The 18,885-nt window shown below is 39.4% G+C and overlaps 1 protein-coding gene across 4 annotated transcripts in view; it reads right to left on the bottom strand.

The window, feature by feature from the left end:
* TTC7A (tetratricopeptide repeat domain 7A) overlaps positions 1–18,885 on the bottom strand; it is a 206,679-nt gene that overhangs the window by 80,476 nt on the left and 107,318 nt on the right. For all 4 annotated transcript variants that reach the window (XM_005532709.3, XM_014261259.2, XM_014261260.2 and 1 more), the window contains one exon: positions 2,859–2,975. In XM_005532709.3, coding sequence (XP_005532766.1) covers positions 2,859–2,975 — 117 coding nt within the window. The remainder of the gene's footprint in view (positions 1–2,858; positions 2,976–18,885) is intronic.

The following is an 18,885-nucleotide window of genomic DNA, read 5'->3' on the forward strand; positions in this document are numbered from 1 at the left end:
CTCAGATGAGAAATGCAGTATTTCAACACTGGATGGTATTAGACTATCTATTAGCAGAAGAGGGAGTATGTGGCACATTAAAGGACTCAAACTGCTGTTTGCAAATAGAAGACAATAGAAAAGGGGTGAAACAGATAACAAAAAGAATGTTAGCTTATGTACCAGTCCAAACATAGAAAATATAGGAACAGGACATGTTTTCATGGTTACTTGGTAGACTATGGGTTAATCAAATGCTTTTTTACATCTTCTGTGTTGTAGCAACTCTAGTCTTTTTACCATGTGTGATCCCTTGCTTAGTACAACTCATTCAACATGTGATCAAAGGGATGCAGGAAGTAGCCATGCCTACTGATCCAGAGATGGTTACAAAAAGTGATGCCACTGCAAATAATTGCAAGACCAAAAAGGACACAGGAACAAGAAACAAAGTCAATGATAACTAAAGTTTGTAAAGACATTTATTAAAAAAATTAAAAGAGGAGGGATTGAGAGGAATGATGGGTTTGTCTTTACAAACAAGCTGTGGGTCAAGCTGATAAGATGAAACTATCACTGAGAGATAACAGGAACAATGGGATGGATTCCACTGAAAGACAAAAGAGATGCTGAGGAAACACCATAAAATTCCACAAGAGTTAAGAATTAAGAAGGGCATTATGCATTGGGGGTGGAGGTGGGTGGTCTCAGATATCAGGCATCCTGGGAAGCCTGTACCTCTCAAGTACCTCAGCCTATGGAGAAAGGGAGAAGGGACATACGACAGGGAATTAGGATAAAAAGGAGGCTGCGCCCTCCAAAAATTTGAGAGACGCCAGGGGAATGCCCCATGGCCTCTCCCTTTATTCAAATAAAGTAAAAGGACTCCTCTGTCTCCTTTTTGGACATAAACCTCTGGTGTCTGTGGATTAATTTTCCCGACAGTGGCAAAAATGCTGAGCAGAACACTTGGCTGGGAGACTGCAGAGGCACCTGTTTGTCAGAGAGAAGACAGGGGACTTGAACAGGGCATATGAATAGCTGCAGGGGATAAAATACTGGGCCCTGTAAGACTTTTTAGTCTGTCAGAGTCACAGTAAGATTGCAAAGTCAGGAAACAGGCCAGACAAATACAACTGAAGTGCCATTTAATTGTGTAGGCAATTATCTACTGATTGAACCAGTGAAGAGTACTGGGTGCAACAGCTCTCAGCTTTGTATAAATACAATCTTCTCTTTTGTAAGAGGCCCTAAAAATGTCTTTGTCCAAGTCTCACTGATAAGAATTCCCCTTAAGTTTCTTTGCAAGCCCTACCCAGAATACTTTACATATTTGTTAGCTGATACTACTGCAATTTGCTAAATACAAGGGGCTTCCTGGGTCACTGAATCCAGTTTAAAACTGCAGGTACCAAGCTGATTCTTGTTACCTTTCCAGTAGTATTTCCTAATAAAAAATACTTTATTATGTATTTTTTGAGAAAGAAAAAAAAAAAAAGCCCTACTGGGAACTGCAGTGAAATACACAGTGTTAAAACTAGAGTTTCTAAAAGCAAAAGCAAAGCAATGTTTTGTTAAGGCTTCTACGGCAAAAGCCTCTAAAGCTATCACATCTTGGGTTTTTAAGTATAAGAGCCAAAGCACAGCTTGGGATCTAAATGCAGTCCAAATGGCTGAACTAGCTGTCTGTTTTCCAAGGTACTCTCTACAGTCTCAGGCTTGCAAGAGTAAATCTTCCTCAGTCATAACTGTTCAGTGTGGATTTGATCAGCTTCATGAGGACTACTCATGGGTATAAAGATTACTCATGTGAGAGGTACATGACTGAATCTTTAGCTAAAGATACTAAAGCCTAAGGAAATCAATGATTCGCATCTGTAATAGACCACTGCTTCTATGTAAATATCTTGATTTTTGTGTTTGGCTTGCTGCTCATTAGCTAAACCAACAAGAATTACTAATAACCCCTCAAGGTCAACTTGTACATAGGTCTGCACCATTCTATACATACACTTCTGGTGTTTCTAAAGCTTATGTAAATGCATACAGAAATTGGGGAACAACTCAGGCTACATCACCCTGCTGTCTTGACTGCTGCCATCAAGCATGTCCTTCCTATCAAACACAACCGCTGTGGACATTATGGGCAAAGGATCTTGGTATAATATTCCCAAGACACTCTACACTGGTACCTTGACTCAGGCAATACCCTAAGGGTGTGGGAAGGAAGAAAACCCAACTCAGTAGCTTCCACACTTTCTGAACTTTACCTTTCAGTGGAGCAGCAGATGGAAGGGAGGAAACAGGGAACATAGCATTGTGTGAAAGCAGATTTACTAGGCCAAGGGAAGGGAGACAGTTACTACATCCTTCCTTTCCTCCCTTGCCCAGTTAGCATCAGGCTGTGCAACCAGCATGCAACTACAGCATATGAGTTTGGCGCTGTGCCTTTCCTTGGCTTATTCCCTTCAGGACTGTGTCACCCCTACACATTCCTCGGTGGTGCCAACTACTGCAAACTGTGAACAACAGCAGATAAAAGCTCAGCACTATTGGGGAAAAAGAAAATCTGTCCTACATTCTGGACATCCAAATATGGATAGAGATGTTTAGACATTTGGTTCAGAAACTCATGGTTCCAACTGCTTCTTCAATATAAAAACATTGAGGTTTTGTTGTGTTTTTTTAAAATTATTTTAAAAATAACGGCTATTAAAATCTTCCCCCTTTTTTTAAATCTCTGCTAGAAATACTACTTACCTTTTAAACAATACTATTTATCACCCATCTTGCAAAATCACTCAAGTATCTAGAAAATTAAAAAAGATAACCATGTTGGCAATAACACATCTGAACTTGCTACAGTGGAGAAAGCCTACCTGTGCTGTAGAACATTGTATACCATCTGCCACATCTGCAACATATGCCTGCATGTCACCAGAGCCTCTTCAGGTCCTTTGTGTATCCATTCCAGTTTTACTTTCGTGAAGAGTAAACTGCAAGATGAAAAAGAATAACTCCTATTTTATTGGCATCTCCTAAAAGTAGAGAATCAGTATCCCTCTGTTGAGATCCTGGCAGGCAGCATTTTTACCCGCTTTGTACATGCAGTAATAAAACACCATAGTACAAAACATTTCATTTAGCTCAACTTTGATTGCCTACAGAGAAGAGAATCAACAGTATACCTCAGCTGTATACCCCAAATTTGCTTCACAAAGCTGGCAGGACAGTGCTAAAAGCAAAGCACTGCAAAGCTAACAAGGTGACACATATATTGAATCTCATTTTATTTTGGACAGTATTAAAAACAGGAGAAAAAAGAATTTCCCTAATACATATGCCCAGGCTGTTTTCTTAGTCTGGCATCTTCTTATAGCACTGGCTTATATAATAAATTTCAGCACACTTAACATAAACAGATAATTATGTAATGCCTCACAGGAAAGAAATGCTTTTTCTTAACCCCAGCTGGCAACCAACTCATACCTCTAGGCAGAACAGCCGATAGCCTTGTACATTCTTCTTCTAGGTAGTGTAACTGTTGCTACTATTCTTATACCTAGAGAAGACAGTATTTGCACAGACCACTGGAATTCAGCAGAATTGGGTCACACAGAGGTTAGAAGACAGATTTGGCAATGCCACAACCTACCACTTGCTGCCAGCATGGCTTTTAATGCCATCCTTCACTACACCTATATTATCTTAATTTTGAAGATTATTTTATTTATTTCTTTTATACTAATGCAATCTTTTCTGCTTTAAATGTTTTCATGAAGTCCAATATCAACACAATTAAAATTCACTTGACATGTCTAGCAATTAATCCACTGGAAGCACATATGCATACATACATGCATACAACAGCAGAATGTTAAAAATCCTAAAAACAGTTTTGTGAATGTGACCTGCAGGCTCCTGAGTAATCCAGACTACTTCAGAAAGAGACAAGAGCAACTGCATATATGATGTTAGAGAAGAATTTACAGCTGAGTAAGAAATCCTTCACTTGGAATAATTACAGCTCTATTGCCAAGACTGTGATGCATATCTATAGGAACATGCTAAAACGGCAGTTCCATTTGGCACTAACGAACATTAGGGTAGGAATTTTTGGGTTGGGTTTCTTGTTTGTTTTTCTTTGGGGGGTGAGGATGGTGACCAAAATGTAGCCCAACTGTATCACCTGCTATTATGAAGTCTGCTCATGGCTGCTGCTATGATATGACCTGGTAGAGGCAAGCATTCCACTAAATTCCTCAGGTACAAACTTTGACTAGGAAAGGCAGATCAAGATTCATAATCAACGGAATTAGTCTTTACCCTTTACCATTTTACATCCCTACTCTGTATCTTTGATTTTCTTGTTACTGGTGCGAGCAAAACAAATACTATAAGAACATCATCTGCTCTTAGAGATGCTGACCCCCTGAGAGGAAATGCCTTTATGATTCAAGTATTTGAGGCTAAAACACAGACTGATCAAAATTTCGCTGGAACAAAGATGTTACAGTGGATGGATGCACTGTTAATAAAAATAAGTCTGAATTTAAAGGAGTGGTTGGCAATGAAACTGGCCAGTGATGCCTGCTGCTCTGCGTTCCCAATGAACTGGGCTCATAAAAACAAAGCTTGTTTCAATGCCACAGAATATAGAATCAATCACTTGGGTATAAGAAATACATATCACACTAGAAAGATGGGAAGTTACACCCTGGAGTGCAATGGTATTAAAAAAAGACGTGAAGTTCCTGAACAACAATGCAGTTAAAAGGTCAAACAACCCTTAGCATCTGTATGCAGAAATGTAATCAAGTAGGAGCTGGAAGATGTGGCTATTCTTGATCAGAGCATCAGCAAGGCACTTACTACAATCCTGTTTCTAGATTCCAAAAGATGACTAAAAATGGGATATGGTTCAGAAAATGGTTATCCAAGTGATCTGAGGGCTAGAAAAATGCATTTCATCAGAGGCTTGAGCAGCTCAGTTTATTCACTTTCACCAAGAAGCAGCAAAGAAATTGTTTTGTCCCAGCCTGAAAATACCTACATCAAGTTTCTCATTGCGAGTCTTCGATAAAAAAGAAAAGATACAGAGAATCTAAGAATTTTTTGGAAGCTGGAACTAGTCAAATGGAAATGTATCAGTAAATGCATTCACATAACTATCAAGGAAAATAACCTTTGCAGCAATTACCTTGTGCAAACAGTAAATTCTGTAGTCATTAAAGCCTTTTCAGTAAGGCAGGATAACATATGGAAAGCAATCGTAGCGTACAAATAGAAGCTGTGGGTTTGATGCATGGGCTCATGACTGAGTTTCTTTGGGCTGCACTGTGCAGAGGGGTAAGACTGCATCACCATCCTTCTGGAAGTTACTCTATTAAAAGTATTCTTCTAGTCCCAGAAAAAAGCACATTGAGCAACCTATGCTATTTTAAGCATACAGTGTCACACTATATTAGGAAAGGCGAAGCAGTACAACATGACTCTCTTAGCTATATTGTCCAAGAGAGCAAAGTTTACTATTCTTGATTTTCTTTTATAGATATATTCGAGAAGGTCCAAGAGGTAAAACTCTCATTGGTCATTAAAGTGACACATCACCATCATTGGTTAAGTGGAACACTACCCCTTGACTGTTCCGTGCAAGTAAAGAAGAAGGATCCTAAACAACACCTGCAAAGATTGTTGTCATTTAGCAAGGACTGTTTGGATTCTTTCTTATGATTTCTCAGGCCAGAGTGAGAAGCCTGTGAGACTTAGTTTCACACAGGCTCTGTTCCCTGCTTGCTTTTTGCATTTAGCATCAACAATACAGAATGATTTTTAAATCACTACAAATACTCAAAATTCAAGACCTTCTAAAGCACTGTACAGCCCTCTTTGCAGCAGAAGAACAGCGGTAAAGAAGACCAAGGCCCAGAGACCAGTTGTACATCCCAGACTAACACCACACTTCATAACATGGTAATATACCACTTAGTATTAATTAAATAGAAGGACCTATTAACAGTCAAACTCACGGACAGGAGGGTTATATTAAAGGCTCCTTCTCCTTTTTACATTAGTAGTAGGGACACAGATGGCTTATCAGCAGGCAAATAAAATCACTACATAGTATCTTTATACATTGCAGTTAAACATTAAAAAGACAAATCAAGCATTTCTCACTCTGCTGTTTACTACTTACAGTGAGTATACATCAACTGCTCTGGATGAAGACGCAATGTTCTATCTCAGGAGAGAGAACAACTAATGAAACTGGGGAAAAAACAAGTCTCTCACAAAAACATAATGAAGCCTCAGCACTATACTATCATGAGTGGTAAGGCACAGGCACACTACAGGATCTTGGAGATACCATGCCCTACTAGCTGTTGTGAAAATTCACCTTGGGAATGGTGTTACCCATGTTATTGTGTACTCTTATAATGAACCAAACGAAAAGACAAATGGGAAGAATGTAAGAAGCAAAAGGAATCAAACCATACCAGTGGCAGTAGCAAACAATGCAATTAAACATGGTAACTAAAAGGTGGAAATACAATCAGGGTATCAGGCTGCATGTGTTACATGCTGCTAGTATTTCTCAGTTTCTAATAAGCTTTGTAATAGTGAAACCAGATAAGTAAATACATAGAGAAAACAGTGAAGCAGTATCACTTATCTCAAGCTGATAATTTTATTACTGAGCTAGAACTCTTGCTACACCAATCTAATGAATATTGTGTCCTATTAGTGTCTGCACACAATTTCAGGGGCATAAATAAAAATTAATTATGCACAGATCTCACCTTATTGTATTTCTTAGTATTACTGTACATTTGTATGATGCTTGTAGCATTAAGCAGTGTAGATGCTTAAAAAGATTCAACATATAAAAATAGCCCCAAGATTATCAATATAGTCATTGGTAATTCTATTAGCCTGTGACTGTGAAAATGGACTTGGGCTAAAGCAAGTATATAAATTGCTACTCCATAACCATAGGAAAAACAGAGAAAAAAAATCCTTTTTTTTTTACAAATCATTCTTGTAATGTGCATGATTTCAGGGACAGTACCAATGGAAAATAACCAGTACTTTGTCTTGATTCAAGACTCTAAGCTTCCCCTCAGAAGAGGTTTTCTTTTGTGGTGCATATGGACAGTATGCAAAGGCTTTTTTTCTCTAACGGAACAGAATCATAGAATCACAGAATTCCATAGGTTGGAAGAGACCTTCAAGATCGAGTCCAACCCATGTCCTAACACCTCAAATAAACCATGGCACCAAGTGCCAGATGCAATCTTTTTTTAAACACATCCAGGGATGATGACTCCACCACCTCCCTGGGCAGGCCATTCCAGTATTTTATCACTCTCTCCATGAAGAACTTTTTCCTAATGTCCAACCTAAATTTCCCTTGGTGCAGCTTGAGACTGTGTCCTCTCGTTCTGTCAACTATTGACTGGTGAAAGAGACCAACCCCCACCTGACTGCAACCTCCTTTCAGGAAGTTGTAGAGAGTGATAAGGTCACCTCTGAGTCTCCTTTTCTCCAGGCTAAACAACCTCAGCTCCCTCAGTTGTTCTTCATAGGGCTTGTGTTCCAAGCCCCTCACCAGCCTTGTTGGCCTCCTCTGGGTTATCAACAGATTACTGTCACAAGCAAACACACCCATCTCTCAATCTATCACAGTAACTCTGGCAAATTAAAATCCAAATACAGTCGATTCTGGTGAGACCTTAAGTTCAGAAAATTCAAAATTAATTCAAAATGAGGTTTCGCAAGTATCGAAACTTCAAAAGTATAATTTACCATGTCACTGTAATATGTAACACCTTAACATAAAAGGCAGAGATTGGAGTCTTGAAAGATCTACAAAAATTTTCAGAAGCAAGCAAGCTACTTCAGTTGATTTCAGAAGGCATTCAACATTTGTCTTCATAAAGACTGATTTCAGTTGCTTATACTCATAATGTCTCAAGGCTGGGCCACATACACCTATCTAGTACTTCCAAGAGTCTTCTAATCCTACATGGCTAAATGCTCAGGCTTTAAGTTCTTTAATATTACCCATGAAGAAAAGAGGTAATTCTTTCCCATTGCTGAAAGTTTAATTACCAAGGTTTAACAGCTAATATTTATTACCAGAAGATCTCACAAGTGCATATGTATACTATCAATGCTTATGAGCACATCTGTGGAAGTTTTAAGTTGCTGTGTATAGCAATAACCAATTGACTACTTTATGGATGCTCCAGGACTTTATAAGATTAATAAATCTATTAATTATTGGGACTTTTAAAACTTGCTATAAATGGAGTTCTTACTATCAAATGTAGCCCTCATATTACACGTTTATACAGCATCACAGTGGGATCTGTGTCTTATCACTTGACAAACAATAAATAATGCCAGTACTGTAACAAACAACACCTTCTACTCATTTCAAGGCTGAGAGACTAAATTAGGACTAATGAGCATTATGTAGTCATTTGTCTATATATTTTGCCATTCGCCATCTGCTTAAGACCCCTTCAGTTTTTGAGAGCTTGTCAGCAGCTTCTCAAATATCTACATGTCTTTGAGCTTTACCAGATTGGTGCTGTCATTCCCCAAAGTGGTTCATTATTTACCCAGATTTGTCTACCTACACACACAGCTGCTGGGGTATTTTGGATACTGAAAGCAAAGGAAACAAAACAAACCACCAGAACAGCAGGGTATGTTAATTCACCAGACAATTGTGTACATTAGCATGAAGCTACTGACCTCCTCCAACTAATACGTGTACTTTGTTCCTCTATTAAAGGACAGGATGCATGTGCCTGCTGGTTTGTACAGACATTGGCTTGGAGATGGAAACCAGCGACAGTCCCAAGAGCAGCAAACACAATTCGAGTGTCCGGGTGATGGGGTGTGGAGCAGCAAAGTGCCACTGAACAGCAGAGACCAGCTCATCCTTATACTTCTCTAAAGTCCAGACAGATGTTCCACACCAGAGACAATGAAAAGCAGGGGGCTGCCATAACCTAGAGGAGTAGAGGACCTGAGTATGCCCTCTGACAAATTGCGAGGTGTGGATTCAAACCCCCAACATTCTGATCCTCTTGAATCAGTTTCCTCTCCTTTAAGGTAATGAATACAAAAGGAGGAAACAGATGAATACAGGACACAAACTGATCTAACAGAGCTGGAAAGAGGATGAAAGAGACAAGAAAAATGATCAAAATTTTGGAATGCTTTTGATATACAGAGATAGTAAACAGATTTTTCAGCCTAAAAAAGAGGCTGAGAGAGGACATGTTTATAAAATCATTAATAGCATGAAGAAGATCAGAAAGTCAAAGCAATTTGTGTTGTTTCAATGAAAGAATATCCAATAAAACAATCAAACAGTGGATTTAAAATGAGCAAATGAAGTGCTTTTTTATACAACATGAAAGTAAAGTCCAAAACCCATTGCTGCAGGATGCTCTAGAACAGACACAAATATGTTCAAAAAGGGATTAGATAAATTCACAGATGACGGGGCCATCAGGGGCATTAAAGACAATCTAATGCAACCTCTGGCTCCAAAAGCCTCTGAGTCAAACTGCTGACAGAAGGGATCACATATGAGGGGTAGGATCATCCTACTGCTATGTTTCTGTACACTTTTCCCTATGCATTCACCAGATGCCCTACTGAAGCCAGACAAGCCCTTAGTTAGAGCAAGAACAGCCACTCTTGTATTTTGATACAATGGATTGTATCAGGAATACGACTGCAGCTTATGCTCTTTTTATAACTGAGATTGTCTTGTCCAGGCCAGTGGAACTGCAGTATCTTCACAGAAAATCAGTTACTCAGTTTCCCAGTTACTGAGTTTAGCTTCAGTGGTGAGTCACCTAAATAAGTCAATTAGAAAATGGATACTGTTTCACCATAACTGTTATGGTTTCATTAATGTTCCTACACCACCTGCTAATGTCCTAGTCAAATTACGAATAAGAAAAAAAGGAGGCAAAATTGGGGAGCTGCTTTTCATCTCCCGTATTTTTGTTGATAAAATCAACATCAAAATTGCTGTCTTCTCAAATAACTGTGCTACTTGCAGTCTTCCTGACATTTAAGGGCACATTCTCAAGTTAAATTAATGCCAGCAACTCTGACTGCAACCTCCTTTTATAACTTCATGCTGTGCCATGTTATCTATCACTTTCCCAACAAAAATAAATGGATCATATACTTTTACAGACATACAGTCCTAATTTTTATGGCTCCCTTCCCAGTTAGCCCTCAATGTGAACAAAAAAATAAAAACAAGAAATCTGTCACCATGCCCAAAGAATTATTGACTTCATAACCTAGGGAAACTAGCAAACTCAGAGCTGCCATCTCCTCCTTTATAATAATGCCCTGCTCTGAGACCAGTCCTGAAGGACAACAGCAATTCAGATAATGTTTCTCCACAAACAATGATAGCTACAGCACAGGGTGAAAACAACTTCCAGGGTGGTAGATTCTAGGCTATTTAAAAGTTAACACAATGGAGATAATTTACTATGTTTAGCCTCTTGGCACAAGGCACCTAGAAGGTTCTTGCTTATCAAAAAGGAGGAAAATACAAAACGAGTTGATCAGGAAAGCTAAGACTGCAGCTGAAACTGTAGGAGGAGACTGCAAAACAAAAGCAAAGGAGTAGCCACTGGCATGGCTCAAGCTCTGGATGTTTTCTTGGACTGCCTCCCTCTGCAAGCTGCAGCTTGTACCTGATGGCAGAAGGGCCTCCTGTCTGTCAGGTGAAGGTTCTGCCCATGGATTATGCTGCATAACTGCACAGATCCAAACGCCTCTTCCCAAGACAAACGTGTGCAGCCAGTCCAGCAACCTCATGCACTTATTTCAGCATTCAGGTCCATCAGATTAATTTCTGATACAGAGAGCAAATATGATATTATGAATATTTATGTGGTCCATTCAGAAAGTGCCTCTTACATGGAAAGGGGGGTCTTGTAACAAATCTCCTTTATCTGCTAAACCCAGGCTGGTTGTCACTTAAAGAAAAGCAACTATTAACTAAATAGTCTGGAAAAAGCAAGCTGATCAGCTTGGAAAGAAAAAAATACAAAAGACACTGAAATTATTCTTTATCTTCACTTGTCTTCAGTATCAAGCCACATTTAGTCCTACCCAAGAAAAGAAAATGAGAAAAAAAAGAGGGGTGATAAGAATTATTTTCTGCATTCCTTTTACTTAAGTAATTACTTTTGAATACCGGATTTGTGGTGTTTTGCTTTTTATTAAGAACGTGAGAAGCAAATTGTTAGCAGAGTTGATACAAACACTTGTCTCACCCTGTTACATAGAACCTTTGAGTGAGACCCCTGAAAAGAGCTTTTACCTTCCTCTCACCCTGATGAGGAATTGCCAACATGACAATTTTGTACTATCACAAATCATCTGTATTTCAGTCCATATCTTGCTTGAAAAATAAAATAAAATAAAAAGTAATTTTCAGTTTTAATTTTTACAGCAAAACCTGGGGAAAAAGTTCACAGTGTTTCTATGAAATGTGCTTTCTTCAAATTTTTATTTGCAATATAAAAGTAAATATCCTTTGTAAGAATAGTGAATTAAATTTTACCTTGTAACACTTCAGAAAATGTTAAACTGTTTATTCTGCAAGACTCCTCCAGCATTGTTTTGTGAATTTCTTCTTCTCTGACAGACTCCACCTACATGGAATATCCATTCCCCATTGTGCTGGACACTGCTACAAACACATTTGAAAACTAGAGCCAGGTCTTGGGCATTCAAGGCTAGGACCTTAGAGGTCCACCTCCTATTTAACTTCAGTCATGAATTCAGTAGGAGTTTAATGCATAGCTTCTCCATCCAGCAGACCCAAGCCCTCACACTTGAATTCAGGTGACTCTGTGGTGCAGAATCTCATTTGTGGGTGGAAATAGACACCTACATGGCAACATGCAAATGTCAGTGTGAACTCGGAGGTGTTCTGAGAACACAGTCCACTGTATTCCACCCTTAGGGGGCAGCATGGCAAATATCCTATGGCTTCAGCTGGAGACCTGGGAGAGCCATGCTCCATGCCTTGTTGTCTCGCATGGCTTTTTGGCCAGTTTTGGGTAAGTCAACCCAAGGCTGCTGTACTTTAACTCTTCCAAATGCAGAGCAGATAATGAGAATGACCTTTGCAAAGCATTTGGAGAAACAGAGGCTTCATCATTGCCCGTCCCATATCCTTTACATTTAATCTCTTAATATGGGTGGCTCTCAACTTCAGAGTTATTTGTGGACAGGAAGGAAAGCAAGTTGAATTCCTCTGTAACTGACATCTTAAAACATTTTCACATCAGCTGGGCCTGATTTTTCAGAATTTCACCAGATGTGCCCCCTGAATAAATTCAGCCAGCCCTGACTAAATAGGAATTCATTTGGAAGTGCAGAGCTGAAAACTATAATGCTGCCACAGCCACTGGAACAACTCTTGATTTACAGAAACTTTTAAGTTTTATTCTGTAAATCTGTAAACTTTTTAAATTTAAAGGAAACCAAGCATAGTGTCTCTGACTGCTGAGCAGAGATCCTCCCAGACAAGAAAAGAGCACGAATGGACTAAGGTGAATATTTAACATGCTGCCAATAATTCCTGTCTCCAACGACTGCAGAACTGGATGCTTCACTTACACTTCTAAACTGTTGTATTTTTTATAAAAGCTTCTATTATGTGTAGTTTAGGCCTCTTTTAGAGGAAAGGATACCGGGACTCCGGCTCAAAGTGACACTTGACATCAACCTCCAAGTCACCTCAATGTGCAACCAATAACATGGCTTTCGTTAGGAAATGTATGTCTGAATCCCAATCCATTAATTTAAAACAGAGTGAAATACCTCCTAATTAAGCTAGAGTCAAGATAATAAAAAGCACTATCATACTCTTATTATGGATGTATAAATTATAGAACAAAATACAGTAAAGCAGAACCCCATAAAGGATTAATAAAACATTTCTACCCACCTTGACATGTTTATGAAATCCTGCATGTTACTCATACTTGGAGCAAACACTGAAACTGCATCATCCCCCACCAGTGGCATAAAATAAGCTTTTCTTTTTCAAACTGCATCATACAATGTTGGTAGACAGACCTCACTCTTTTCCTGATTTTAATCTGGAGCAATATAATTTATGCCACTTTGGCATTACTACAGTAACACACTTAGAAGAGGTCTTCATCTTTAAGCATGAATCCTGCTGAAGTCAACAAGAAACTAATTAGTACTCTCCTTAAAACTTAGTGTGTGATTAAAAACCTTGGTAGATCCAGCTCTTCATGAGGAGAATGATCTAAGAGATTCTCTTCTAACTGCTTAACTTTGCAGAGGACAAAGTATTAACATAACACAAGAAGAGCCAGAGTTTACCAATATTTAGCATGCACTGACTACATATCTCAGCAGAGCTGAAAAGGTGGAAATCAATCAGTCAAACACCACTGAATTTCACTATAGAATATGGGTTCTGAGGCACATGTGGGCATGTTTCAATCCAGGTTCTGGGTAAGGCAACCCATCATATACTTATGACAGTTCAGAAGCAGTGCTTTTTACAAGCTTGCTTTACAGAGCTTGCTCTGCAAGATATGAAGAAACAGTTTTATATGCTGGCCTGAAAAAATATAGGGAAATATATGGTTAAATGGTGAAAGAAGTGACAGAAATGAAGGGAGACAAAAGCTCCTTCATTTTGGAAAAAAAAAATCCAAACAAACCCAACCCCAAAAACAACCTCCAAAAAATCCCAAACCCCAAACTAACCCACAGTATCTGGAACAAACCTGCGTTTTGGTAAGTAGACAGAAAACTGTTGGCTTCACGAAAGAAAACTCCAGAGAAAGAAATGGCTGTTTTGCTACCATCAGGAATCATATTTGTCTAGGCCTGCAAAGCAAGACCATGATGTTACTGCAGCCTATGTCAGCACCAGCTGAACACAGTTAATGCAGAAACAGCAGCAGGAAGAAACAGGAGCATGACTTTTAATGCAGAGCTAGGGACCAGCATAAAGACTCTGTACTTCAACAGATGTGTTGAAGATCAGCTATGGCAGTTTCACTCAGTCCTTCCCTAGCACAATTGAGCTATCCTAGCAAAATCTGTGTTACCATTTGGCTCAACACAGCACACAGATTTAGAAAAATCAGGCAGACAAAACAGTATTCATGGTAGTGCTGGGTTTTATTTTCACCGCAGAGAGTGATTTGAAGATGCATTAAATTTCCTTATAAAGTTGTGACTTTACAGTTCCTTTTCACTTTGTTCAAGGCTAATTGCAGAGTCAGGTCTTATAGCCCCTAATCCCTGTCCGGTTTGAGAACATGCAGATTGGTTTGGCAGTGGTGGCACTTTTTGTCATGTTGTTGCCTCCACATCAGTCAAGATTCCCCACAGATTTCAGGCCAGACAGCTGAATTGACACTGTGATAGCTCTCCTGAACCATTACTCTGAGATAAAAATTCAAATATAAGTGGACAGCTAGGTTTGTTTCCAGCTATTTTCTTCCTAATTTCTTCCCAAATACACACATCAACCCAAGGACATTGCTGACTTACAGAACACAGTTCCACAGCTTGCATCCTTGACTACTATTCTGGTGTCAGGGTTTCCCAGCAGAAAGCTGTGCACAGTTCAGCTGAACACAAACATAATTCAGGATCTTGCAGGTTGTATTTTAAATATGAAGCTCTATTCCCTAGCTTTACTGTAAATCTGAAATGCACTGCAGCATATATGACTCCAGCAGGTACACCTTACACTGTACAAGTAAACTGAGCCACTGCTCACAAGTAACAATCAGCAGTCTCCACCTGTCAGAGATATCTAACAAATTTCAATTAGAACTGCTAATAAAAAATTAAAGACTTGAGAGAAAGGTGAGAAATATATATGCATGGTAAAGAAAAAAAAAAAACCAAACCAAAACAAATCAAAAGTAAAAAAGAATCCACAGCAGATTGGACCTAAAATCAGATTAATGAATTATTTTTCTGCAATATACTACACCCCAGTGTGGCAGGTCTTCCAGATGTGCCGAGAGAAGATGACACAATATTATAGATCTAAAGCACTGCATATGTGATTAGAGAAAATCCTTTGAGAAAACATGCATAGTAGTTACATTTCAATAACAGCCTGAGAAAAACACCTTAGTGTAAAATGGCAAATACAATTTAAAGGCTGGCTGGATTAACCAGGTCTGACTGCTGAAAGACAGGTTTCATTTTACAGCACAGTGCAGGTGACAGGATTACTGGTTTTTGGTTTACTTTTGTGTTCTTCACCCACCCACAGAAAGGTTTTTTTTTTTGGAGACACAGTCCAGCACTTAGCAACCACTGACCTTTACAAATTTTTACACAATAGTGCTTTTAAAACTGAACTCAGTTCTAAAATTTAGAGCTAACAGCTGTAATGAAACAGGTAAAAAGAACTAAACATTCAGGGTCTGACAGTGAGCTGAAAGCAACCAGCTCTATTAAGCTGAAATGAACGGATTTTTGTCTTTTTAAACTAGCTGAGGAAGCTTCAAGTCAGAAAAGCTCAGACAGCTTTAACACCCTAGAAATAAGCATGCATCAGATAAACACAGAAATTCAGTGCAGCGTTAGTGCAATTTGATCAGCTTATATCAGCTGACTCCCTACTTTATGCCCTTAAACAAATTATTCATTTACAGAATTCTAGCCTTTGATACATCCACAAGGATTCAGCAACTGAAAAAAATAAAGGAACAGAAGTGATAATGCATAATAAAATCCACCCTTTTACAGAGAAGAGTCCTATGCTTTCCTTTCTCCTGTGTGGAGAGAAAGCCCATGCAGAAATGCCCAGCCTGCATGGGCTGCCAGTGCTCACCATGGAGCAGCCCTGCAGCACAGAAACCTGAGGCCAAACTCTGCACCTCAACATCTCAGCCAAGGAGAGGGACAAAAAGAGGCTGGACTGAAGTCACTGAAATCTGAACACAGTGATATCTCCATGTTTATCCAGTGCTACATGTCCTATTAACTCAGTGCAGAGCTCTCTGCAGAGTAAGAGGTTGGAGCACACTAGGATAAATCAGGAGAGTGTATTTATTATCTGTCCCTTCTGATAAGTTAGCAGCATGTACCAGTTTTTTCTTGAAGTAAATCTGAAGGGGAAGAACAGGTATCAACCTAAAAGCATTAAGAATATTATAACTGTTCTGTTTACCATTTACCACTAGGCATAAAAACCACTTTGCATTTATGTATGCCCTTTTTTTCCCCTCTTAAAAGTCCACCATGCAAACCAGTTGCAATTCAGAGCTCACAATCTAACTTCTGTTTCTTTTCTTTTCAAAACAAATATATCCAAAACACAGGTATAATGCTCTTCTCTATTCACACCACAGAGGGTGTTGTATTTTCATGAATATGTCCACACCCTTCCTTAAGTAGCTCACTGGAAGGATATCCAAAAGCCACTGTGCAGAACTCAGTACTCCAAGGCAACTGAAAGTGCTCAATCTCTCTGGTGACCTGACTGACAGTTCTTCCTCCAGAAAGCTTAACAGAACTTGTCATTATGTATGTGATATATCCTATCATAATTAATTCCCTCAGGGAATGACATCCTGAGGAAGCATGGTTCATAGCATGCACCAGAAATCTGACATTTTGAAACAGACTACCAACACCAAGACGCATCCATGGAAGAGCTGATATTTTTATTTTCTTGACTGTAGATAGATGGCATAAACTAAATCTTGTCATAAAAAGACTGGCTTAAAAACTGTTGAACTATACCAATAAAAATCAGTGTTCTTTCCTCTTGAACAGATTTAATTAATTAGAAATACAGAAGGTATTTAACATTATCATGTGCCATTTAATATACAAGTAAGAGCTTCCTTCAAGCCTTAATGGAAAAGATTCAGAGCTGTAATTCTTTTTCGAATAATTACCCTGTTCATGGGGCTTCAGCACAAGATGACTCCACGAAGAAGTAAAATAGAGAGACTGGCTATGAAAGCCTCAGTATATACACATACCAAGCTGAATGGCAATGAGAGCACTTTGCACATGTTTGTCAAGTCACAGGCCCAAATCGGGCTAAAATTAGAATTGAGAGGGAAGAGCAAGAGCATGTGAAAGTATCAAGTCCATCTGCCATATAAAAGGGTCTTTGAAGACAAAAATGTAGGAAGGGTGGTGTGGTGGTTTTAAAGCAGTAGCTAAGAATCACCAGAAAACCTACTCATCATTTGCTGTGAGATATAGATTAGGAGAAGGGCAAAACAGGCTCAAAACTTAAAAGGAAAAAAGAAAGTTTACTAGCAGAACTACAAGAATAAGAAACCAGAATAAAACTGCCAGAAACCCTTCCTCCCCACCACCTAACCTTTCCCTTGTCTAACTGACAACATAGAGACAGAACTTGGTGGTTAAAACAGTACTAACTATACATTAGTCTTTTCATCAGTGTTTGGAGAGAAAGGAGTTCCTTTTTGTCATTCCATGGAGAGTTCTCCACAAGAAAACAGTTTTCTCATGGCTTTTCATTCCTGTGATGGCAGCCACCTGGAAGAAAACTCTCTGCTATCATGCCCTCCTCCCATTTCACACTACCCTGAGGTGTGTTCATGGGCCATTAACTCAAGGGGTATTATTTTAAAGATGAGTTATTTAAAGACAAAGGTTCTCTTCAGCTGTCTCTGTGACCATCTCTGGGAACAGAGGTTTTCTCTTTTTTCTCTGGGGGCTAAGGGTTTTCATCAACTCTCAATTCTCTCTCTCCGTTCCGGCATTTCATTGGATCACAACTACTCCACCATCTGCTCAGCTTCATCAATGGATACCTTTGCTCAGATCTACACTTTGAAATACTTTATTCCCCCCCAAATACTCTTTCATGAATTAAAGGAGTTTTCCAGAACATTACTGTCCATCTCCATGGCGTTACCAAAAGAATATTTCAGCTTATTAAAGCATCTTTTCATTCTTTTCTCATCTGAGGCTTGATTTTTTTTTTTCAGTGACTTTAATGGTTTATGTTGTTTCTTTACATGTTGATCAGTCTCACTTTTTTTTTGACAAAGGATTAAATCTGCAGGTCTCATTGGGATAGTGAAAAGGTTAAAATCTGGCCCAAGCCACGGCAGGTATTCATGGTGTCAGATTTTAGCTTGGCAGCGCTGGAAAAGCAGTGGGCTGTTTTCAGCCTGGGACCGTCTGTGCAGGCTGTGGGGGCGAGCAGCTGTGGCCCGCCCCAACCCAGGGCCAGGGCCACAGGAGAGCCCTGCCCCGCCTGGGACTGGAAAAACCTCTCAGTCTCTGTCCCCCACCTGGGAGCTGCTGGAGTCCGGCTCAGCCCCCTCCCCTCAGGCTGGACAGGCCTGGGGTGGGGGAAAGGGGGCCATCCGGACTTCTGTTACCTTTCAAAGCCAGAAACTATGAGAGCCAGAAGCTCCTGGGCTTAGGGTTAAAAGGTGTTATTCACAGAGTTGATCTCACTTTTTAATGGTCAAAAAACTGACAATTCTCAGAAATGGCCAGCTATTGGCTAGGTCTTAAGCAGAGAAGAAACTCCCAGCAGCCTCCAGCAGCCTCTCTCAGAGCCCTAATTTCTGTGGGTGTTCTTCACTTTTTTTTAAAATGCCAATCCATCACATTCAACCCCTTCAACTCTGTGAATACCCATTTCAAACTTAATCAAAATTATATTCAACATACAACTTTACCTAAAACAGGTGGGCTGGTATGCCAACCGAAAAAGGCAGCTATAGCAGTGAATTAGTGCTTTCACACACACAACCTGTGGTTTTTACTCAGTTATGAGTTGTGCTGTGTGGCTACCCAGGAAAGTGAAGCTGCACGTAGAAAAGG

The sequence above is a fragment of the Pseudopodoces humilis genome, chromosome 3, assembly GCF_049639895.1.
Source record: "Pseudopodoces humilis isolate 2021_Gansu_Grassland_sample_001 chromosome 3, ASM4963989v1, whole genome shotgun sequence".
Lineage (NCBI taxonomy): Eukaryota > Metazoa > Chordata > Aves > Passeriformes > Paridae > Pseudopodoces > Pseudopodoces humilis.